General features: G+C 40.4%; 1 protein-coding gene across 1 annotated transcript; it reads right to left on the bottom strand.

Annotated features, from left to right (window-relative positions):
* Positions 1–5,270: 5,270 nt before the first annotated feature.
* On the bottom strand, positions 5,271–8,693 carry LOC103711397 (O-fucosyltransferase 20-like). The gene is made up of 5 exons (XM_008797526.4): positions 7,967–8,693; positions 7,409–7,577; positions 6,763–6,852; positions 6,370–6,653; positions 5,271–6,272 (listed from the first exon to the last, which is right to left on the bottom strand). Exons 1-5 carry the CDS (start codon positions 8,548–8,550, stop codon positions 5,783–5,785), a joined length of 1,617 nt encoding a protein of 538 aa, XP_008795748.3. The 5' UTR covers positions 8,551–8,693; the 3' UTR covers positions 5,271–5,782.
* Between the last annotated feature and the right edge of the window lie 9,988 nt (positions 8,694–18,681).

Genomic DNA, 18,681 nt, shown 5'->3' with positions numbered 1-18,681 from the left:
ATAGTATTTTTTTAAAAAATGTCAACAAGATGGAAGTCCATCATTCAAAACAGCGTAGTAGCATAGTTAAAGTCCTTGATACTTGATACATAAATGCGCATTTTCTGAAATACTTCTGATGGAGAAACATAACTGACAACCAAGCAGCAAGAAGGCGGTGATGCAACAAAGAGATTAAGGATAAGGGAAGCATTGCCAAAGTGGGTTAAGGAAATGAAGATTTTCATGGTAAGACTAACATGCATGTCACGATAGGTTAGCTTTTCCATTTTCACAATTGTAATACCTTGATTGGGAATTTATATTGTTATTAGCAAATGATTTACATGCTTAAACGAATAAGTAAAAGAACAAAAGAAATATTATTAACTACATATGAGTGTTTACCAGCCAATTCCTATTGTGCAAACATACAAATGATGGACTAGAAGCTAGTTATAGATCAAAATCAATATAATGAACTCAATCAAAGTATATGAAGTCATATGCTATTGTCACAAATCCCTTCTCAGCAGCCACTTCTAACGATCCATGACCGCATCCAAAAAGACTAGCTTGAAAGTATTATCCAGATTTATTGGCCCTATATAAGAACCCAAAACAACCCTCATAGGGGTATAAATGAATTGAGCAGCTTTGTTCGAATTCGACTCAGAGTCCGAGCTTAGCTCGACTTGACTATTATTAAACTCGAGTATGAAAATACTTAGCTCAAAAGCTCGAAAACCTAGTCAAATATATATAATAGTGCTATATTTTATTTATAATATATTATTAATTTAATAATTTAAAAATAATATTTATATTTTTTAATCTGACCTAATTTCTAACTTTTAACTATATTTTTTAATTATAATGAAGGCTCGAACTCGAGCTCGAGTATGCCACAATTGATATTGAAGTCGAATCGAGTCAATCTCGAGTTTTGCTTTATTTTGATTGAATCGAGTTTAATTTTGGATATTAAGGCTCAATCGATCTCGAGTTGAGTTTTGAGCTTAAGCTCGAGCCTCTAGCTATTCGACTTAGCTTCGCTCGATTGTACCTCTAATCCAATGCATAGCCGCCGATATAGAACTTAAACACACACCCATACAGATCCTCATATACTTTTCCCATTTAAGCCTTAGTATCTTTGTCAGATTAAGGGTTCAAATCCATTCAAATTTAATAACAAACATCGTGATAAACCTATGGTCAATCCAAATAGGCCCATGCTACAATATTCCCTAGTCCATATGGGCTATAGATTGGGTCCGCTCGGATACTATTTTATAATAACTCAAGATCTTACCTAGAAGAGCTAGCTAAAAGGTATAATTCAAGTTTATTGACTATATATAAGTACTTAAGATTTATTCGGTGCATAACTGATACGGGACTAAACACACATCTGCATGGATCCGTGCACATAGATGCCAAAGTGGAAGCTTTCGCATATTGAACAAAACCATGTCCGCCGACCATGATGCCATCTTCTTATATAATCTTGGGCTTTTATACGGCCACAAAATTTTGAAGGAGTTATCTCATATGAAGTCCACAAGAAGGATAGATTTCTGGCATTATATCTAATTAGAGCTGTCTATCTTTTTCTTTAGGAAAATGGCTTAAATCTTATAAGGAGGTACGATTTGTGTGAAAATAGTCCTTGGGTTTCTAGCATGCTAGACGAAGTTGTTCTTCTTTTATTTGAGTCTTGACACTTGAGAGGCATAAAGAGGTATAAATCATGCGAAAGTAGACCTCAGCATGATTGCATCCCACAAATGTAGTTTCGTACACATGAAGTAATTTCATGATAAACTCATCATATTTTCTCTAGGCTGTCTGCGTTGACTCGGTTCAACTTCCGAGATTCTTGGATTTGAGGCCTAGGTATGTATCATATACGAGTGGTCTTGTTCAAAATAGAGAGCAAATAACCTATTTAGTAACAAATGATTTAGCTATACAAATAAGGATTTCAATATGTGTTACAAGAAGGTCTGGTAACTTCAGTCTTTGAACCACCTAACGCAAAATTAACTTAACATGGGCCCAATTTCTAGCTTGCTTTGATAGACCAACGCATGTAGCCTAATTGGATAGATTTCTTAGACCCTTCGACCGAAACAAGGAGCAGCTTTGTGTACGTGTTCCCAGGGATGAAGCCCTCTCCCAAGTGAAGTAGATGACAATTTCGGCCAGAGCTTTGCCAAGACTTTGAACTCATATCTGGTTGCTGCGTTTCCTTTTGTTGGGACATTATTCATCAACACCACCATGCTCGTGGTTTTAAACCTCATGGGAAAACGATTAATTTTCGAACAAATCAACCTCCTCGCAATTCTCATAAGAGTTTTAGACTTCTAGAGCACTACTGAGTCAGTAACTGAGTTTGGATCCTTTGTGGTGCATTTTTTCCACCGCAAAGAACTTTGCATGCTCGGCCCACCCCAACCATCGGCAGGTGTGGTTGTCCATCGAGAACTTTGTAGACTTCTTGGAGGTCTCTATAGGAGGTCTCGGAATTGAGGAGAGGGGGACACATGTTGCTTACCTAGCTTACCACTGTTGGCTGGATAGGAATGCCCGAGTCTTCGAAGATAGTAGCTCTTACCTAAGGGCAGTGCTGGACAGAGCTCTACTGTATGCGGCAGAGTTTCTCGGTATCACGGAGGTTTCGCCTGTTGGGTTAGCTAGAAAAAACTGGGGCAATCATTCTGCTACTACAGCATTCAGGACCGTTTTTGTTTTCTGGGTGCCTCGACCACTCGGTTTTTTCAAGATGAACTTTGACGACAGTGTAGACGAGGGAGAGAGTTGCGGAGGTGTGGAATTTGTTATCAGAGACCACGATACCAGATTGGTGGTAGTAGGGGGCAACGGATCTTCGACACATCCGTTGTGTGCGTCGACGTCCAAGCAGCATAGGAGGGTGTCACTTATGCGCGACGGGTGCTGGGTGCGGACTATATCCTATTGAAAGAGGACTTGACTACTGTCATCGAGTGGGTTCGAAGTCGGAGGTGCGCGATTGAGGAGCAGCCACTGCTTCACGTTATTCGCCGACTACTGGAAGAGTGTGGTTCCTACGTTACTACACATGTTTATCAGGAGGCAAATTGTGCTGCTAACTGGGTTGCCTTCTTTGCTGCTTATTACTTGAACGGTTTATCTAAGCAGACCAAGTGTCTGTGCCGAAATCTCTTTGTAGCCTTTTTCTTTTTTTTTTTTTTCTCTCTAACTTTATCGGCTGTATTCATACTTAAAAAAAAAAAAAAGAAAAAGAAAAAGAACGAACTTTGCATGCATGGATCGCCGCCGAGTATCTATCTCATATATGGCACGCGTGCACGTTCGTGCAAAAGATGCACTGCAAGGTTACCCGCTTCATGAAGGACTACCTCTTCTTCAAGGACAGCCTTTTCATCGAGTCTGAGCCATTGTGGCCTACACTGGACCGTCCAGGGGGCCTAGACCAAGTATCACGACCATTATTGATTAGGTGGCCTCGGATCAGTGGAATGAGAATTCCAAATAAGTTCGAATCCTCTATGGTACCATTTTTGTATCTCAAAATCCTATATCACTATGGTTCATCGTCGAATATCTATCTTAAAAACGAACAGCTTTAATTTATTTTGAAAGATATCTACGTAGTTTTTAATATGATACACACCACATCAAAAAGTTAACAGAGACCGTACATCTTCAAGATGAATAATATGATGAGTAGCTATGATTGTACCATACTTTAGGGTGCAAAGATCTCGCCGCTAGCATATACATTTGAAAACGGTGCGTTTGTAAGTTTGAACATGATGAGTGCACGCTGCTCATGTGTATTATAGCTTAGCTGTCAGCCACTAAATCTATGTTCTTTTGGAAATTTCTTCATTTTATATTTGAAACATGTTCTTTATAAGCACTAAAATAATTGGTATATACTTTGTCTCTGCCAATTATAGCACAAAAAGGTAGCAATATTTGCAGAGCTTTGGATCTAAATTTACGTACGGACATTCTCTCGATTGGGTATTCCTTCAGGGCTTCGTTGTCCAACATGTGCATGGAGAAAGCCAGAGCTCCCAAATGGAGACTTCATTTGGTGGGAAAAGATTCCATGAAGCGGTGGGCCCGTGTACAGGGCGAGCTCCGATCTTGTACTCTTTAAGTCTCGGACTAGATGAGAGGAGGGAGATCATTGTAACGGGCTTCTTCCTTTTCTTTGGTCTTTCAGGATATGCCTTCAGAGCGTATAGCTTTCCAAACTTTCAGCTGACATCCATAACACCTTGATTAGCTTTCTTGTACAGTTACACTTCATGTAGTCTTTTCCTACCAAATCATTGGATTGGGCTTATGAAATAGGCACCCATCGGGCAATGGCAAAAAACAAAGAGGAGACACCCGGATGGTCAGGGAATAAAAAGGAGACAGGGTACACCAACCAAACCAGCCGAGCTGGCTCCATTCTAACTTTTCCTCCACTACCTTATTATGAAATAAGTACCCATTGAGCAATGGACACATGGCAGGATATTATTGGTCCAGTCTATAGTTGAACTATAGATTGGATCTAGGACATAGTTTCTCCCAAAACAAGATAGCTCAACTAGCAAAACCTAACCGGATACAGGTGAGAGAATAGCACTCTCAGTCTGAAATTATCCCAAAGCCCCCGCTCTGAACAACCAGAGAGTTATTTAGCTAAAAAAAAAAAAACAACCAGAGAGTTACACCTCTTTGATTGATTTAGCCTTAATAAATGTTAAAGAATGACAGTTTAACTGAAAAGAGAAATCCAAAATATCCTTTTAAATTTGTGTTGTGCCGCTCTAGATTTCATGACTATCAACTTGAGAGTGTATATTTGTAACCCTACAGGCTATATTACGGGATTACACAACCGAATTGTGGTTGGCTCAACATAAATTTTGACATTAGGGGAGTCTCAGTCACCGAAGACTGTAATTTTACCAAACACATTTGCTGCAAGTGTTCAAAGGTGGCCACAACATTAACAAATGTGTATAAACTAAAATTCCAAGCTATATGTCATATATTCTACGTGTAAAATTGAATAAGAGCACCACCGAATAGATGAGATTCAATTTCACAGGGCACATGCCCTTATTTCGACTCTTGCTTTTATGCTAAGCACCAACTTCCACAAGGAGTGGCTCAGTTTGCCGAGAGGCTTGGGCTTCAGCCTGAATAGGATGCATGGGGAATAGAAAATAGAGAATAGAGAATAGCCCCTCCTAGTCCAGAAAAGAAGGAAATTAAACTGAGGAAAAATGCACGGAAAGCTTTTCACTTTAAGCCAAAAGTGTGGTACAATGAATCATCTATGATCTCTCCCATTAGAAACTGGAAGTATACACATGACTAGTACGTAGATACATTCTATAAGCACAACAAAGAATCAAAACAATCATCCCCATAATTGATTGCCAAAATATAATGAATAACCATATTGGAAAAAGAATAAATAACAACATCAATATACATACAGGAAAAAGGGGGCTCTGTGTGTGAATTCATCTTGAGCTGTGTATATGTGCATCTTTACGCTTCTGTATATATAAGGTGAACTCTGTTTTCGGATGGAGAGGCAGCCCTCAAACACTGGCCTCCATGGCAAACTTTGGCTCCCAGATCAGTAGGAAGCCATCATATTCTGATATCAGCCCCCAATTCTTCGGCTGCTCAGTGAAAACTGGAGGGCAATGTCTCTGGACAGTGCTCCAATGCAATTTAGACCCATGAAGATAGAAGATTCTTCAAACTCTGGCTAAATTGATGAGCCCGTGTTTGTACTGTTACACATGCACTCAGGAACCGGGTAGGCTGTGACATCCCTCCCAAGCTTCCTGAATTCTGGCTGCCCCAGGGATCCCTTATGCAGTTCTTTTATGATTCGTTTAAACTCGGATTCCGGAAGTGAGGTGTCGAGGAAGTAAGGGAGCATCTGCCGCTTGTTTGGGGTTATGAACTTCTTGTGCCCTGCAAATGCCCTGTGCCCCTGCATCAGATGTCCCATATTCCCCCCATGGGAAGGCATGAAGACATCGCTCCGCTCGCCAACTATGTAGTCGACAGCAGCAAGAAGAGAAGCCTTATTGGCAAATGGTTCCAGTTCACCAGCCAGGGATAGATTCTCCTTGCTGTAGAAATGTGGGAACTCTCTGGTTAGCGGCTGCAAGGCAGCTGGTCCCCCAAATGGTTCCCCTCCAGCCCAGTATATCCTCGCATCTCTCGGGGCTTCCAGTGCTTTAAGCAATCTGATAGACGACAAATTTTGACAAGAATCTCACGTTAGATAGTCAAGATACAAGTATGGGTTTGTGCTAGCTCCAACAAAATGCACGCAGCCCTTACCTGGTGACTTCTTGTGCATTTAATGGACAGAGGCCAGCGAGCTTGCGCTGATGGTGGGTCATGTTGGACCTTGCAGTGAGGAGCTCTGGTCTGCGCTTCCTTTCTTCTTGAATGATCTCATCATACTCACGGCTCAAGCCAGGAAGGCAACCAGTTCTCACCCATACATCCTTCTCCATTCGCAGATGTAGTGCAAGGTATGCCCCCTGGCTCCGCATCCTCGCGGCGAGCTTGTTGCCCAACTCCAGTATGGGGGCCGAAAACCTCAACGCTTGAAATGCGACCTAGAATCATTTTGAGGAACCGCAAATAATTATATGTTCGATTACAATGGGCAGTTTAAAGCGGATTAAACCTAGCAAAGAAAACAAAAGCCTTGGAGACTCTGATTACCTTGCATCGGAGCTTTTGGAGATCAGGCGGAAGGTCTTTTGACAGCCTGGAATCCAAGCCCCGCAGAAGCAAAACCCCTTCTCTTTTCAGCTGCAAAGGGAGAACACAGAATATAAATGACCAGTTCTGTTATCCATGTAACCCAAATTCCTTCTAAGGCCTCCATCATACATAAACTAAATCAACACACTAATAGAATACAGTGAAATCTTTCTGCTAAACTTTTAAGAAATGGTGTAGAAACAAGATCATCACGACAATCCAATTATTGCAACTCTTTTGTTACGGATTCCCCATTTATTAGATATCAGTACAAAAACCTCTTTGATGCTAATTATCTAATGGACAATGCGATTCTTTTGATCGTATCGACTGCTAATTGTATGTTGGTGGTTGAAGAAGAACGACAGCCAACAAGTTCCATAGGCTACAGAATAATACAATTCCTCAGCAATAGTGATCACCAACTAGAAACTAAGGATTAAACATTAGTTCAGACAGCTTCTCTAATTCAATAAGATATTAAATAATGCAGTTCCTTGCCAACTAATATCTTCCGGACTTAAACAATGCGTTTGGCCGAAGTTTTAAAATTGGTTTTAATCAAACAATATCACATTGCAATATGAGTAATAGCAGGACTCACCCTCTTGAGATACCTCGACCGAATCCAACGTGGTGAAACATGGAGCGGCGTCCGCTTCTCCTCCACTGGCCTCGTCATTATATGTGTCGACGGCAGCGACGACACAACCCGGATGTCGTCCGCAAGAACGCTCTTGAAATGCTCCAAATCGAATATATCCGAGAACTCGCTGCCCAGAACACGCACGACAACGAAAATGTTAGATCTCTCACCAAACAAATCTTTCCATCGGTAAGCTTACAGCGGTGAGCCGATGCCGAGCACAAAAAGTGTCTCTTAAACCATGAACAGAACTTTAGCAACAATTGACTCATCAATGACTGGAAATGGAAACGCTGTTTCCAAATGCTAGATTTGGCGAATTATCCAAAAAATCATCGAATTTAAGGCGGAAAAAGCACTAGATTCTTTTCCCAAATATATGGAGAAAAATATCTAAGCACTTCTATTTTTGGATAGAAGTTCGATTCGAGAGGGGATAGAAGGAAGACGAGGAACGGAAAGACGAGTGATTTAGAATTTAGGCTTCAATTGGGATTCCGGCGACGATGATAGTACCTTTCGTCTCCCCAGATGACGTTGACCTGGAGAATTGGGACGACGAGGGCGGCGCCGAGGATCCGGGCGATGACCACCGCGTCGACGATCTGGTTCCGCTGCTGGTTAACCCCGCCGGAGACCACCACCATGAGGTACTTCCTCCGGTTCGTCCGCACCGCCACGCTCTCCCGACGGTACTCGTCTCCGAATTGCAGGCACGGGCGGTACCCCATCCCCTCCGGCTGCTTCCAGAACTCCTCCCTCCACTCCCCTCCTCCCGCCGCCGCGATCGGCAGCGCCGAATCAGCCATCCGTGCCGCCGTCGCCGCGGCCACCTCGCCGAAGGTGGAGCAGGGCATGGGGGGCAAGGGGAGGAGCAGGTTGAGGCGGAACCCAATCCGTAGCGTTCCGACCAGAGCGAAGAGAAAGAGGAACGAAAGAAAAAACCTTGGGCTTACGGTGAGGGAGAACAGGCGGTTCCCCGACCGCGAGGCCTTCTTTGGGGAGAGAAGCAGGTTCTGGACAGTAGAGGAGGACAGGGAGTGGATGATCTGAGAGGGGACCGCGATGTACGAGAGCTGCTTCGTCTTCAATCTCGCCATTAGGGGGGAGCTCGAAGCTTTCTCTCTCTTCTTTTCGAGCAGAGTTGTTGGAGAGAGAAAGAGACGAGGGGGTTTTAACACGGTAAATGGGCGTCCGACGGCGGGAACGCGGGGAGCGCATACGTTGATGGATTTAATTACTCGGCATGAGAAAAAAAAAACAGAGAGGAAAAGTAGCACATTTCCGGCTCGATTCTTCTTTGAATTACTAAAATACCCTCATATTTCAAATGACGGCATTGCCCTTGTACTGGACAGGAATCCGACGCGTGCGTCCTTCATCCGTAAGATGGTAGATCGCTTCCGTGGGGAGTGGGTCCCTCATGGAGTGAGCTAAATTCTACTGGCTGATGGTCCTTGGACCATGGACCATCAGATAGACTCCTGGCCTACCGTGTTTGACGGTCGAGATCGTTGGATATTGATTTTGACATTGCCGATGGTGGCTGTGCGCATGCGGCTCCCTCCCGATGTCCCCATCCGTTGAAAAAAAAAAGCAAAAAAAAAAATGATGGAATTATTCGTGAGCATCGGCCATCCCCGGCCGTTGGTTCGGTGGACTCTTGGATGGTGTTGCGTCAGTGGCACTTCTGTCAGACGAGGAGAAATGCTTGACTTGCCAGCTGGCGCTGGATGTGACGAAGGGCATCCTTGTGAACTTTCGAATTGGACCGATCCACTTCGATTTTATGGCAACTATAAGATACGGGATTGTCAGCGTAATAACTTCTATGCGGGGGCACAGATCTGAGAGCCACGCGAAGGGACGGATGAGATGGTTTTTGCTCCGAGACACCGTACCGCCGGTCGCATAGTAATATCTGTGACTACATTCCGACATCTTGCTCTTTTTCTTTCTGGAAGTTTCTCTTAGCTGGCATTTCACTTCAACCAGCCTGATTAAGTGGCAACGTTTTATTGGATGTAGTTGGGGCACGTGGAAGTTTATCAGTGTAGTTATCCGCTTGATGTTTGTGGGAACCGCTTTAGCTGGGAGAGGTGGAACTTTCGATGGCAATACGGGCTTACCACACGTAGGTTGACGGGTCTTTTACAGTGGGCTTCTCCTTTTGCACGTCGTTGATGGGGGACGAAAAAATAAAATAAAATAAAATAAAGTAGATCAATAAAGGCGCCTACTTTAAGAGACTCTAAAACGTGTTAGGTAAGTTACAAGGGCAACGAAATGTGTGGGAAACAGTCATAGCCAAAGGATGACATCATAATAAATAAATAACTCGTGCGCCGTTTGATTAGATTTTGGCTTGGTGAGATCCGGGTTGCCATTCTAGTTGAAACTTTGAAGCTTCATCAAATTGTTTTTATATTTATTCTCGGAACTTTTTTTTCGCAACTTCTGTCCTTATAACCAAGTGGGAAATCAATATATTATAAAAGATTTGCAAACTACAATATTGAATTATATTGCATCTATATTTGATTCGAGTGCATATATGATTTTAAAAGAGTCTTAGAGCGAACGCCATGACACATCCACTTAAAAATCCTTAAGATAATATCCTCATGCAACATAATTATACTCCATTCACAAACACCTCTATTCTTAAATAACTTTCTCCCTCAATTTAGTCATCATTTTCTTTAAAACGCTGGAAAATAATAAAAAATTTCCCTATCCAAAAATAGCCGTATGTATATATCACGTTACAATAATAAAAAAATTTAAAAATATTAACAAAACTTGGGTAACATTACCTATTTTTTCATTCACAGACATTGCACGTGGGTTAAATTTTAGCTAGAATTATATAAATTTTGATGCCGTGGAATCACGCTTGCTCTCGCCGACACGCATCCTTTTGGCTGCACCAAACGTTTCAGAGAATGAGAACGATACCCACAGCTTGCTTCTTTTTGTCCGGGGGTGGGCCAGAAGCCCCAATCAGAAAGCGGCGTCTGGAAGCACCTTTTGGCTTGGCCAACCGGAGGAGCGCGTCAGCGTTTCCCCCACGCCACTTTTCTCGCGTTTGGTGGCACAAACCAGCCAACGGCCGGGACAGGGTGTCATCTTCGTCCCCGGCATGGCAAGAAACCCTGTTTGCTTATTTACCACTCGTTAGGCTCGTCGTAAAAGAAGAGAAAAAAATATGGTCGGAAAAAAAATAAAAATATATTTTATTTGATTAATTTTTATGAAAATAAAAATTTTATATTTTATATAAAAAAATTATGGAAGCATAAAAAAGCTATTTTTGAGAATTAGTATATTTTTTTAAAAATATCATTCGACTATTAAAATTTATGAATAAGATCTTTTTTATTAAAAATATAATAAATATTTTATTTTTTTTGAAAAATATATGATCAATCAAATATCAACTATTCTAGAAAGTACATCTTTTTTATTATTAATTATATATAATAAAATTATATTTTTTAAAAAATATTTAAAAAATAATTTATTTTTAAAAAAAAATTTATGCGAACCAAACACGTTCTTGGAGGCGCCCAACTACTAGGATTTTAGAAAGCAAAGGCTACGAGGAGGCTGGCCACACCCATACTCCAATGACGTCACCATCTCCTTGTCTTCTCCTGCATCAGTAATTGTTTAGATATGCGCAGTAGCCCACTATTATTGCTAGCACATTGCAAATATTATACGTTGTAGCACTATAATTAACCGAAATAGTCAGCCACAAAGGAGATTATGCAACCCGCTGCCCCATTCATTTTGCCAGTAAATATGTCTCACTCCAAAAAAGTTTTTAAAATATTTGTAAAATAATAATAATAATAATTTTATTTTTTTTATTTCGTCGTATTCGGTATATTTTAGGGGTTATATATACTTATGTCCAGACTCCATACAAAGAAAATAATATAAATTGATACAGAATCACGCTAATAAAAAAAATATTATGCATGATGCAGGTTATTACGTGATCCCTAAAATTATATTAACATCTCCTTCAAACTCAAAATGCTACTATAGGTGTCAACTTGAGTTTGAAAACTGCATCACAAATGTATCGAATAACTAATGTACTAAATGAAGAACTGGATTAGTAGCTCAGAAGCTGACGTAATAGACTAAAAGTTGATATAGATCAAAAGCTGGCGTAGCAGCATAGGGCCTTATGTGGCAGTACACGAGCTATTATAGCAGCTCAAAAGCTAATGTAGCAAATTAAAAGTTGATATAATAACTCAAAAATCGATATAGCAAACGGATGTATCTAACTGACGTGACAAACTGACATGTCTGTCGATGTGGCTGATTGACTTGTTTGATGATGTGGCAGCGAGAAAAAACATAAAAGATAATAGTTGCAGTAAGAACAAAGCTCGGAGAGAAGGCAACCGAAGGTCGATGATTCTCGTAGGCAGAGACAACATGGAAAAGGAGTAAGAGACCTCGAACTGGATGGTAATGGAACTGAAGGCAATAAATAATATCGGAGATGGAGATAAAGGGATTGGGTGACGGTGAGGAGAGACAACCTAAGATCTGAAGCCAAGGAGGAAAGCGGTAGAGAGGAGCTGTGAATCCATAGAAAACAAAAAATCTTTGGATAGTAATCTACCAGAAATAGAGAATATGTAGATCTACTAATGAGATCAATATTGATTCATTAGAAAATAAAGGATCTGCGGAAAAACAGAGAATATACGGATCTACTAAAAAATAGAGGATTTTTGGATGTTGATTTACTCAGAAATAGAGATCGATAGATCGGCAATCAGGGTCTTCAAAGCTTCTTGATATAGCAACGACAACCATAACAAAGACGGAAGAAATGATGGTAGCAGATTACGTGATTGGTGGCTCCGATACCATGTTAAAATATTTGCAGAAAAAGAAAAAAAACAAAAGAAAAAGAGAGAGAAAAATAATTTTATTTCTCTGTTCCATCATATTCGGTATATCTCAAGGATTATATATACTGTGTACAGAATCCATGCAAAGAAAATAATATAGGCCGATATATGATTACACTAACAATAAAAAATATTACTAACTGATGCAAGTTGTTATGTACGATAAAGATTGTTACGTGATCCCAAAAATTATACTAATAGAAGATGCATCCTCTCGCCAAACTTTATGTCTTGGGGCAGGAGATATGCGCACACCTCTCTTTCTTGTCCTTGAATCTAGCCAATCGCCGTAATAGAGTCATTTCCAACCAAGATGGCGCCAATTCTCGGAGTGTGTCGAGCGTAGCTAAAGCCGGCCGAGGGCCCCTCAGCTCCGCTCATGAAGTGTCAAATATAAAAATAAATAGTTTGTCGGTGATGAAATGCTCAAAATGGACAAATATTTAGACAGGACCACGTGATGGCTGATGCTCGATGCATTCCTTGGTGATTGTAATACCAAATCCAACTATTTGTCATGATTGGATTGCCATTATGGCGTGCTGAATTCAGCATATGAATGAGCTCAAGTTAGATGTCAGAGTGCTAAGAATGAAAATGACATTGGACCTAATTTTTCAGTTGAAAATTTTCATGCTCGGTTATTAGACCACCATGCATTTGATCGATCTGCATCTAGTTTAGATTGCGGATTCGTACATGGGACTCAGATTTGTGATATTTAGTCCCAACGTGAGGATCTATTCAGATGCCCCAAAGAAAGCTTTTTATGCTGTTTAGGATTGTGGTTAATTACTCGCCGATCTAAAAAGAAAACTCAGATGGAGATTAGATTGGGCTTTTTCCTCAAAAAAAAAAAAAAAAAAAAGATTGGATAGCGCTTGAGATGTGGTATTTAGGTCCTTGGTTGGGTAGACAGTGGTCTCCTGGACTTATTTTTTTGTTTTTCCTTTTCTTTAATAAATTCTAGGAGGGGGTCTTCCCCTCCTGATCTCCTTAAAAAAGTGGAATTCAGGTTGCATAACAATTAGCTTTTCTATTTTGTTCAAATAAAATGTTCATGGGCTGTCTGAAGAAGGAAACATGGGTGGAGATGTGCTGTTTGAGATCTAGAGTACTCAGCTTAGGTGCAATTTTTTTTCCAATTGTTTAAGTTTAAATTTGGATTTATTTATGACCATACACTTCTCACTAGAGCCTTTGAATATATAAGCGTAGGGATCAAAATTTATCTGCATAGTTACATGTCTTAATCAACCTTCTTGACCTAGCTTTTCATCAAACATATTTTAGGTTGTCACCTAGACTTATTCTAAGTCGTTACTTTTCTTAGAGGTTAAGGCAATTCGACTTAGTTTTACGTTAGTCATGTTAGTCAAGTTGAATTTACGACTAGGTGGGGGATAATCAAGGTGGACGGGCTTAGTCAATTCTTGACTAATTCAAATTATGTGACCAGGCTAGTTGCGAATTCTTGACTAGCTTTAACGTTGGTGCCATCTAGATTAAACCCATATTCGTTGGCACGAAAGAATGACCTAAGACGATCCCATAGAGTTTAAGCTGCCATGACCTGACCTGCTTACATTTGCACTTGATTAGTTTTTGTTGGACTATTCTCATTTTCAGAAAATATGGTTCATTTGTCTCATACTTTTTATCACAGGAATTGGAATAGAACAAGTCATAAACAGGAAGCAGATTGAAGCTATGGTCATTTTATGAGAAATATTTAGGTGCAAGTAATCATCCTAGAAGATGTTATCACATATATATATACACCCCTAGTAACGAAAATTAACATGCACATATATACAAAAGCATAGAAACATTAAATAGTTATTTCTCAACTGATGATTAGCAAGAGAACCTACTCTCTTTTCATGCATGCATGCGAATAGATAATGCATGGGTGGTTCAGGAGCTCTTATCCCGAGTTGGTGAGAGGTAAGCATCATGGGGCCTTTTTCTCATTTCGGTTCCGTTGGAGAGGAAGCAAAGGAAAAAAGATAGCGTTTGGTGCACCAGCAAGTCACCTTCTCCCTTTTTTCTTATTTGATTTATATTCTGGAATAAGATGGGGTGTTAGTGGACACTTAAGAGTCTCCTCATTAAAGCGATGGTCCAGCTCCACGTACACGGCACAGCATGTCGACATCCAGAATAAGAGTAGTTAGGCTCTTCTTTTCCTTTTTGTTTGTTTCTATGTATATTATGGAGAAGAAGCACATGATGGAGCTCATTCCACCATGAGATGCTCCATAATCTTCCACGGATAAAAGAGTTCATGCCACATGCCGTATGCTACTTTGCCTCGATCTTTAACCCGCTGATCAATTCCATGACCTGCCACGAAGTGATGATTAATTGGAAGTTGACTGTCTTCCTTGTTTCTTATGTCAACTAGTTGTGGTCCTTCCCCCTCTCTCTTTCTTTCCTTAGGATACAAACGAAAACATACTCAAGTGGAAGGAACAAACAAAAAAAGGAATGGATATACATAATAACTCAGAACATATATGAAACCAGCTGCATCCATTTGCAAGTCTGGGGGCTAGACATCAAAGACACCAAAATTCAGAGGACTATGTATAGATGCCGATCGATGTGCTGCGTGGTTGCCTTTCGAGACACATATTGTGCTGAAAAATAATCACATATGGAGATAATCCGAGCAATGTCGTTCAGCAAGGGATTATGATTCCGATTTGTAGAGATCTGTTGGTACGTAGTGTTTTCATCTCAGCCATATATTAAAATCCATGATTTGAAAAATTTTGAATTTTAAATTTTGAATAGCATAAATTTAGAATTGATCTTATATATCCATTTGTTATTTCTTTCTATATCATTTTAGTCGTAATTTTTTGTATATACTCAACTATAAATATACATTATTATCACCTCATAAAATTGAGATAAAAATAATTTTTTTCCCACATGATATTGGAGTCTTCAACCTTAGCTATCTTCAAAGCATCCTCCCCACTCTGTCTTCGACCGCTGTTCAACTTCAGGATAATTTTATTAGCTACAAGGCATGTATTCAACATTCAATCTCTCTTAATAGCTAACCGATTATAGGATTTTGTAGATGACATGACCTTACCTCCACCTCCAATGATCGCTACAACTTCAAATAATGGAAGAATAAAGAAGCCAATCTCTAATATAGCCTATGAGTCATGGCTTCTTCATGATTTAATCGCTCATATCCAATGCGATGAAGATTCATATTATCGAATTGCTACATGCACGAGATATTTGGCGTGCACAGGACGAAGATACTACCAACAAGACCTTTTGAATCCATCATGTTACTACATGAAAGACTCCTCCAAAATTAAACTCTTGCTTCCCAATTCCCTGGTGGCAGCACATATTCCTTTTCCAAGCCGCATGAAGTTCAGCAAGCGATACCGAATTGACTTTGAAACTGTAACAACCCAGGACCTCACCCAAAATGGCTAGCCGGAAGGTATTATTTGGATTCCTTGATCTTATATAAGTACCCAAGATCAACCCAGCGAATAACCGATGTGGGACTAAACACACGTCCGCACGGGTACTCACATACTTCCCCCGTTCAAGTCCTGACATCCTTGTCAGACTAAGGGTTCAAATCCATTCGAATCTAATAACAAATACCACGATCAGCCCGTGGTCAGCTCCAATAGATCCGTGCTATAGTATCCCCTAGTCCACATAGATTATGAGTGAGGTCCGCTCTGATACCATTCAAACAACCCAGGACCTCACCCAAAATGGCTAGCCGGAAGGTATTATTTGGATTCCTTGATCCTGTATAAGTACCTAAGATCTACCCAGCGGATAACCGATGTGAGACTAAACATACGTCTGCACGGGTCCTTATAGAAACATCTTGCTCCACTTTTTCAACCATGCAAAATTTGTTCCTTCTTGCTTGAGTTCCTCCAAGCTAGGAGAGGGAGGAATAGATGGGAGGAGAGGCATGCCTTCCGGCTTTGTTCTTTTTCACATTCTAACATTATTCAAGCAATCAGTGAATTATCATACAAGAACTGGACCCATAAATTAGTAGTTATATGGGAGAAAGTATATAACATGACTGAAAAAACTGGTCTTAACTCAATTTAGCTTGTCCGATGTAGATGGCTGTTGGACAAACTGGCATTGCCTATAATTGGAGCCACATAATTTGGGCTATAATGGAGAGGAAACATACACTCAATGTTTACTTCACCTGTTTAACATTCCTAGGTGGCGAACAATTGGAAGAAACAGAAAATAGTGCAAGTTTTTTCAAATGGATACTCCAATATCTGCAGAAATTAGGGATGCGCATGCCCATTTATATTAGATTTTGTTGTCGAGGCAATCCAATAAACTGAAATTTTGGGGTCTAGGAGGTCCAGGCCGGACCCATGTCCATGGCTAAGTTAACCTGATCGCCAATGTGTTGTATATACTGGGGGCTTCTTTATAAAACTTCCAGTACAACTTAGCATATAAATTGTAACAGCATCAAAAAGAAAGTTTATATATTAGATGTCCGAGCAACGAGCAAACGAGTGTCAAGTTGTTGAGGCACCACGGCAATTGCATTCATCATTGAATGCCGTTGTAAATGCTTTTGATGATTCATCTATAAAGTTGAGCACTTTTTTTTATTTAACATTTTTTCTCGACAATGTGGCCTGTGATATAATCTTCTTGTACGAGAATTTGTATAATGCAAAGATGATGACGGTGGGCAATTTCTTCATGGTTATATTACAACCCAGGACTTCATAAAAAAAGACCGACCAGAAAATGTTATTTAAATTTTTTAGTATTGTATAAATATTCAAGATTTACCTAGTGTATAATCGATGTTGGACTAAACACATACCTGCACGAATCTTCACTTAGTAGCCCTGGCGTTCTCGCCAGACTAAAGATTCAAATCCATTCAAATCAATTACAAACACCATGACTAGCTCGTGGTCAGCCCCAATGGACTCGTACTGCAGTGTTCTCTAGTCTACATAGGCCATGAGCTGGATCCGCTCTTATACCATTTGTCATAACCTATGATCTCACCCAAAAAGATTAGCCGAAAGATGTTATTTAGGTTTTTTGGTCCTATTCTAAGTACCCAAGATCTATCCAATGCATAACCGATATGGGACTAAACACACACTCATATAAATTCTCATAAATCTTTCTTTTCTTTGCAGCGAGTTTTGGATTTTGGTCTTCTCGAGGTTTCTGCATCGAATGGTTTATCTAGTGTATGTCGGTCAATCTTTTTCCTTTTTTCAACCACTCACCTTACAAATAGATTGAATTATTATTAGTGGGTTAAAGGGGTTGGAGAAGAAAATGTGAATTATTTGTTAACTACATTTTTTTTCGGAATTATCTATATTATGCTTAAGGAAAACTGATTTAACATATATACTGAAGCGACCAATTGACTGAATAAGATGAAATAACTGATTTAACCCTCATCCACAAGGTGCTATCGGAATGGTTAGTCACGTAGGTGGCCACCTAATCTGCAGCCCCATTAGCTTCTCTAAACACATGCTTCGTTTGGACAATCCCTTCGTCCCTGATCATCGTCCAGATATTGCGAAGCAAAGGATGGTCACTAGCAGTGACCCTCGGCCTCCCTGGATCCAGCTGATGACCGTAGCCGAGTCACCCTCCAAGATGACTGAACCAGCTGAGAGCACACGCTGAGCATATCGAAGATCCACCCAGGCAGCCCTCAGCTCCACACCAGGAACCGTACAGTCAAATAATTGACAGCCTTCCGCTGCCACGAATATGAAGTTTGGGCTCCTAATAACGAAATCCGCTCCACCCTTAGTGCCTCCATTCAGCACCGATCCATCAAAATTGATCTTAGGACACGTCTTTCTAATTCTGGTTTTTAAAAGGTTCTCGTGTCAAGTAGTTCTCGACACTTTGACATATAACACCCGCACCAGGTGTTCGAGTAACATTGGATCGAACCAACCGATCAAATTAGGCTAAACCCAAACCATAACCTGGGTCGGGTCCTCAGTGAAATTTGAAGAGATAGAACAAGACTGCAACTGATTGGCTTGCAATATATGCGTATCAACCAAAGTGCTGCCCAAACCAAAACTGAAGGCAAGAGAAGTCGGCACGGATTGTGCCCACCTGCGTCATGCAACAATGGAACAAAAAAAAGGCATGAAGACTCCGATATCCAAAGCGTATAAAGTTTTGTTAGTCGGAATTCAAAAAGCCCTCAGATATGTACGAAGTACGAACTTTCCTGCCAAATATAAG

The sequence above is a fragment of the Phoenix dactylifera genome, unplaced genomic scaffold, assembly GCF_009389715.1.
Source record: "Phoenix dactylifera cultivar Barhee BC4 unplaced genomic scaffold, palm_55x_up_171113_PBpolish2nd_filt_p 000877F, whole genome shotgun sequence".
Lineage (NCBI taxonomy): Eukaryota > Viridiplantae > Streptophyta > Magnoliopsida > Arecales > Arecaceae > Phoenix > Phoenix dactylifera.
The sequence above is the reverse complement of the archived record's forward strand: the minus strand, read 5'-3'. Positions and strand labels throughout refer to the sequence as shown.

Bases quoted from the DNA above. Each gene is read 5' to 3' on its own strand.
- LOC103711397 (XM_008797526.4), bottom strand. From the start codon at position 8,550: ATGGCGAGATTGAAGACGAAGCAGCTCTCGTACATCGCGGTCCCCTCT. The intron at 6,853-7,408 runs GTGAGTCCTGCT...CTCCCTTTGCAG, and splicing joins GGTCGAGGTATCTCAAGAGG to CTGAAAAGAGAAGGGGTTTT. The intron at 6,654-6,762 runs GTAATCAGAGTC...AAATGATTCTAG, and splicing joins TCCAAAAGCTCCGATGCAAG to GTCGCATTTCAAGCGTTGAG.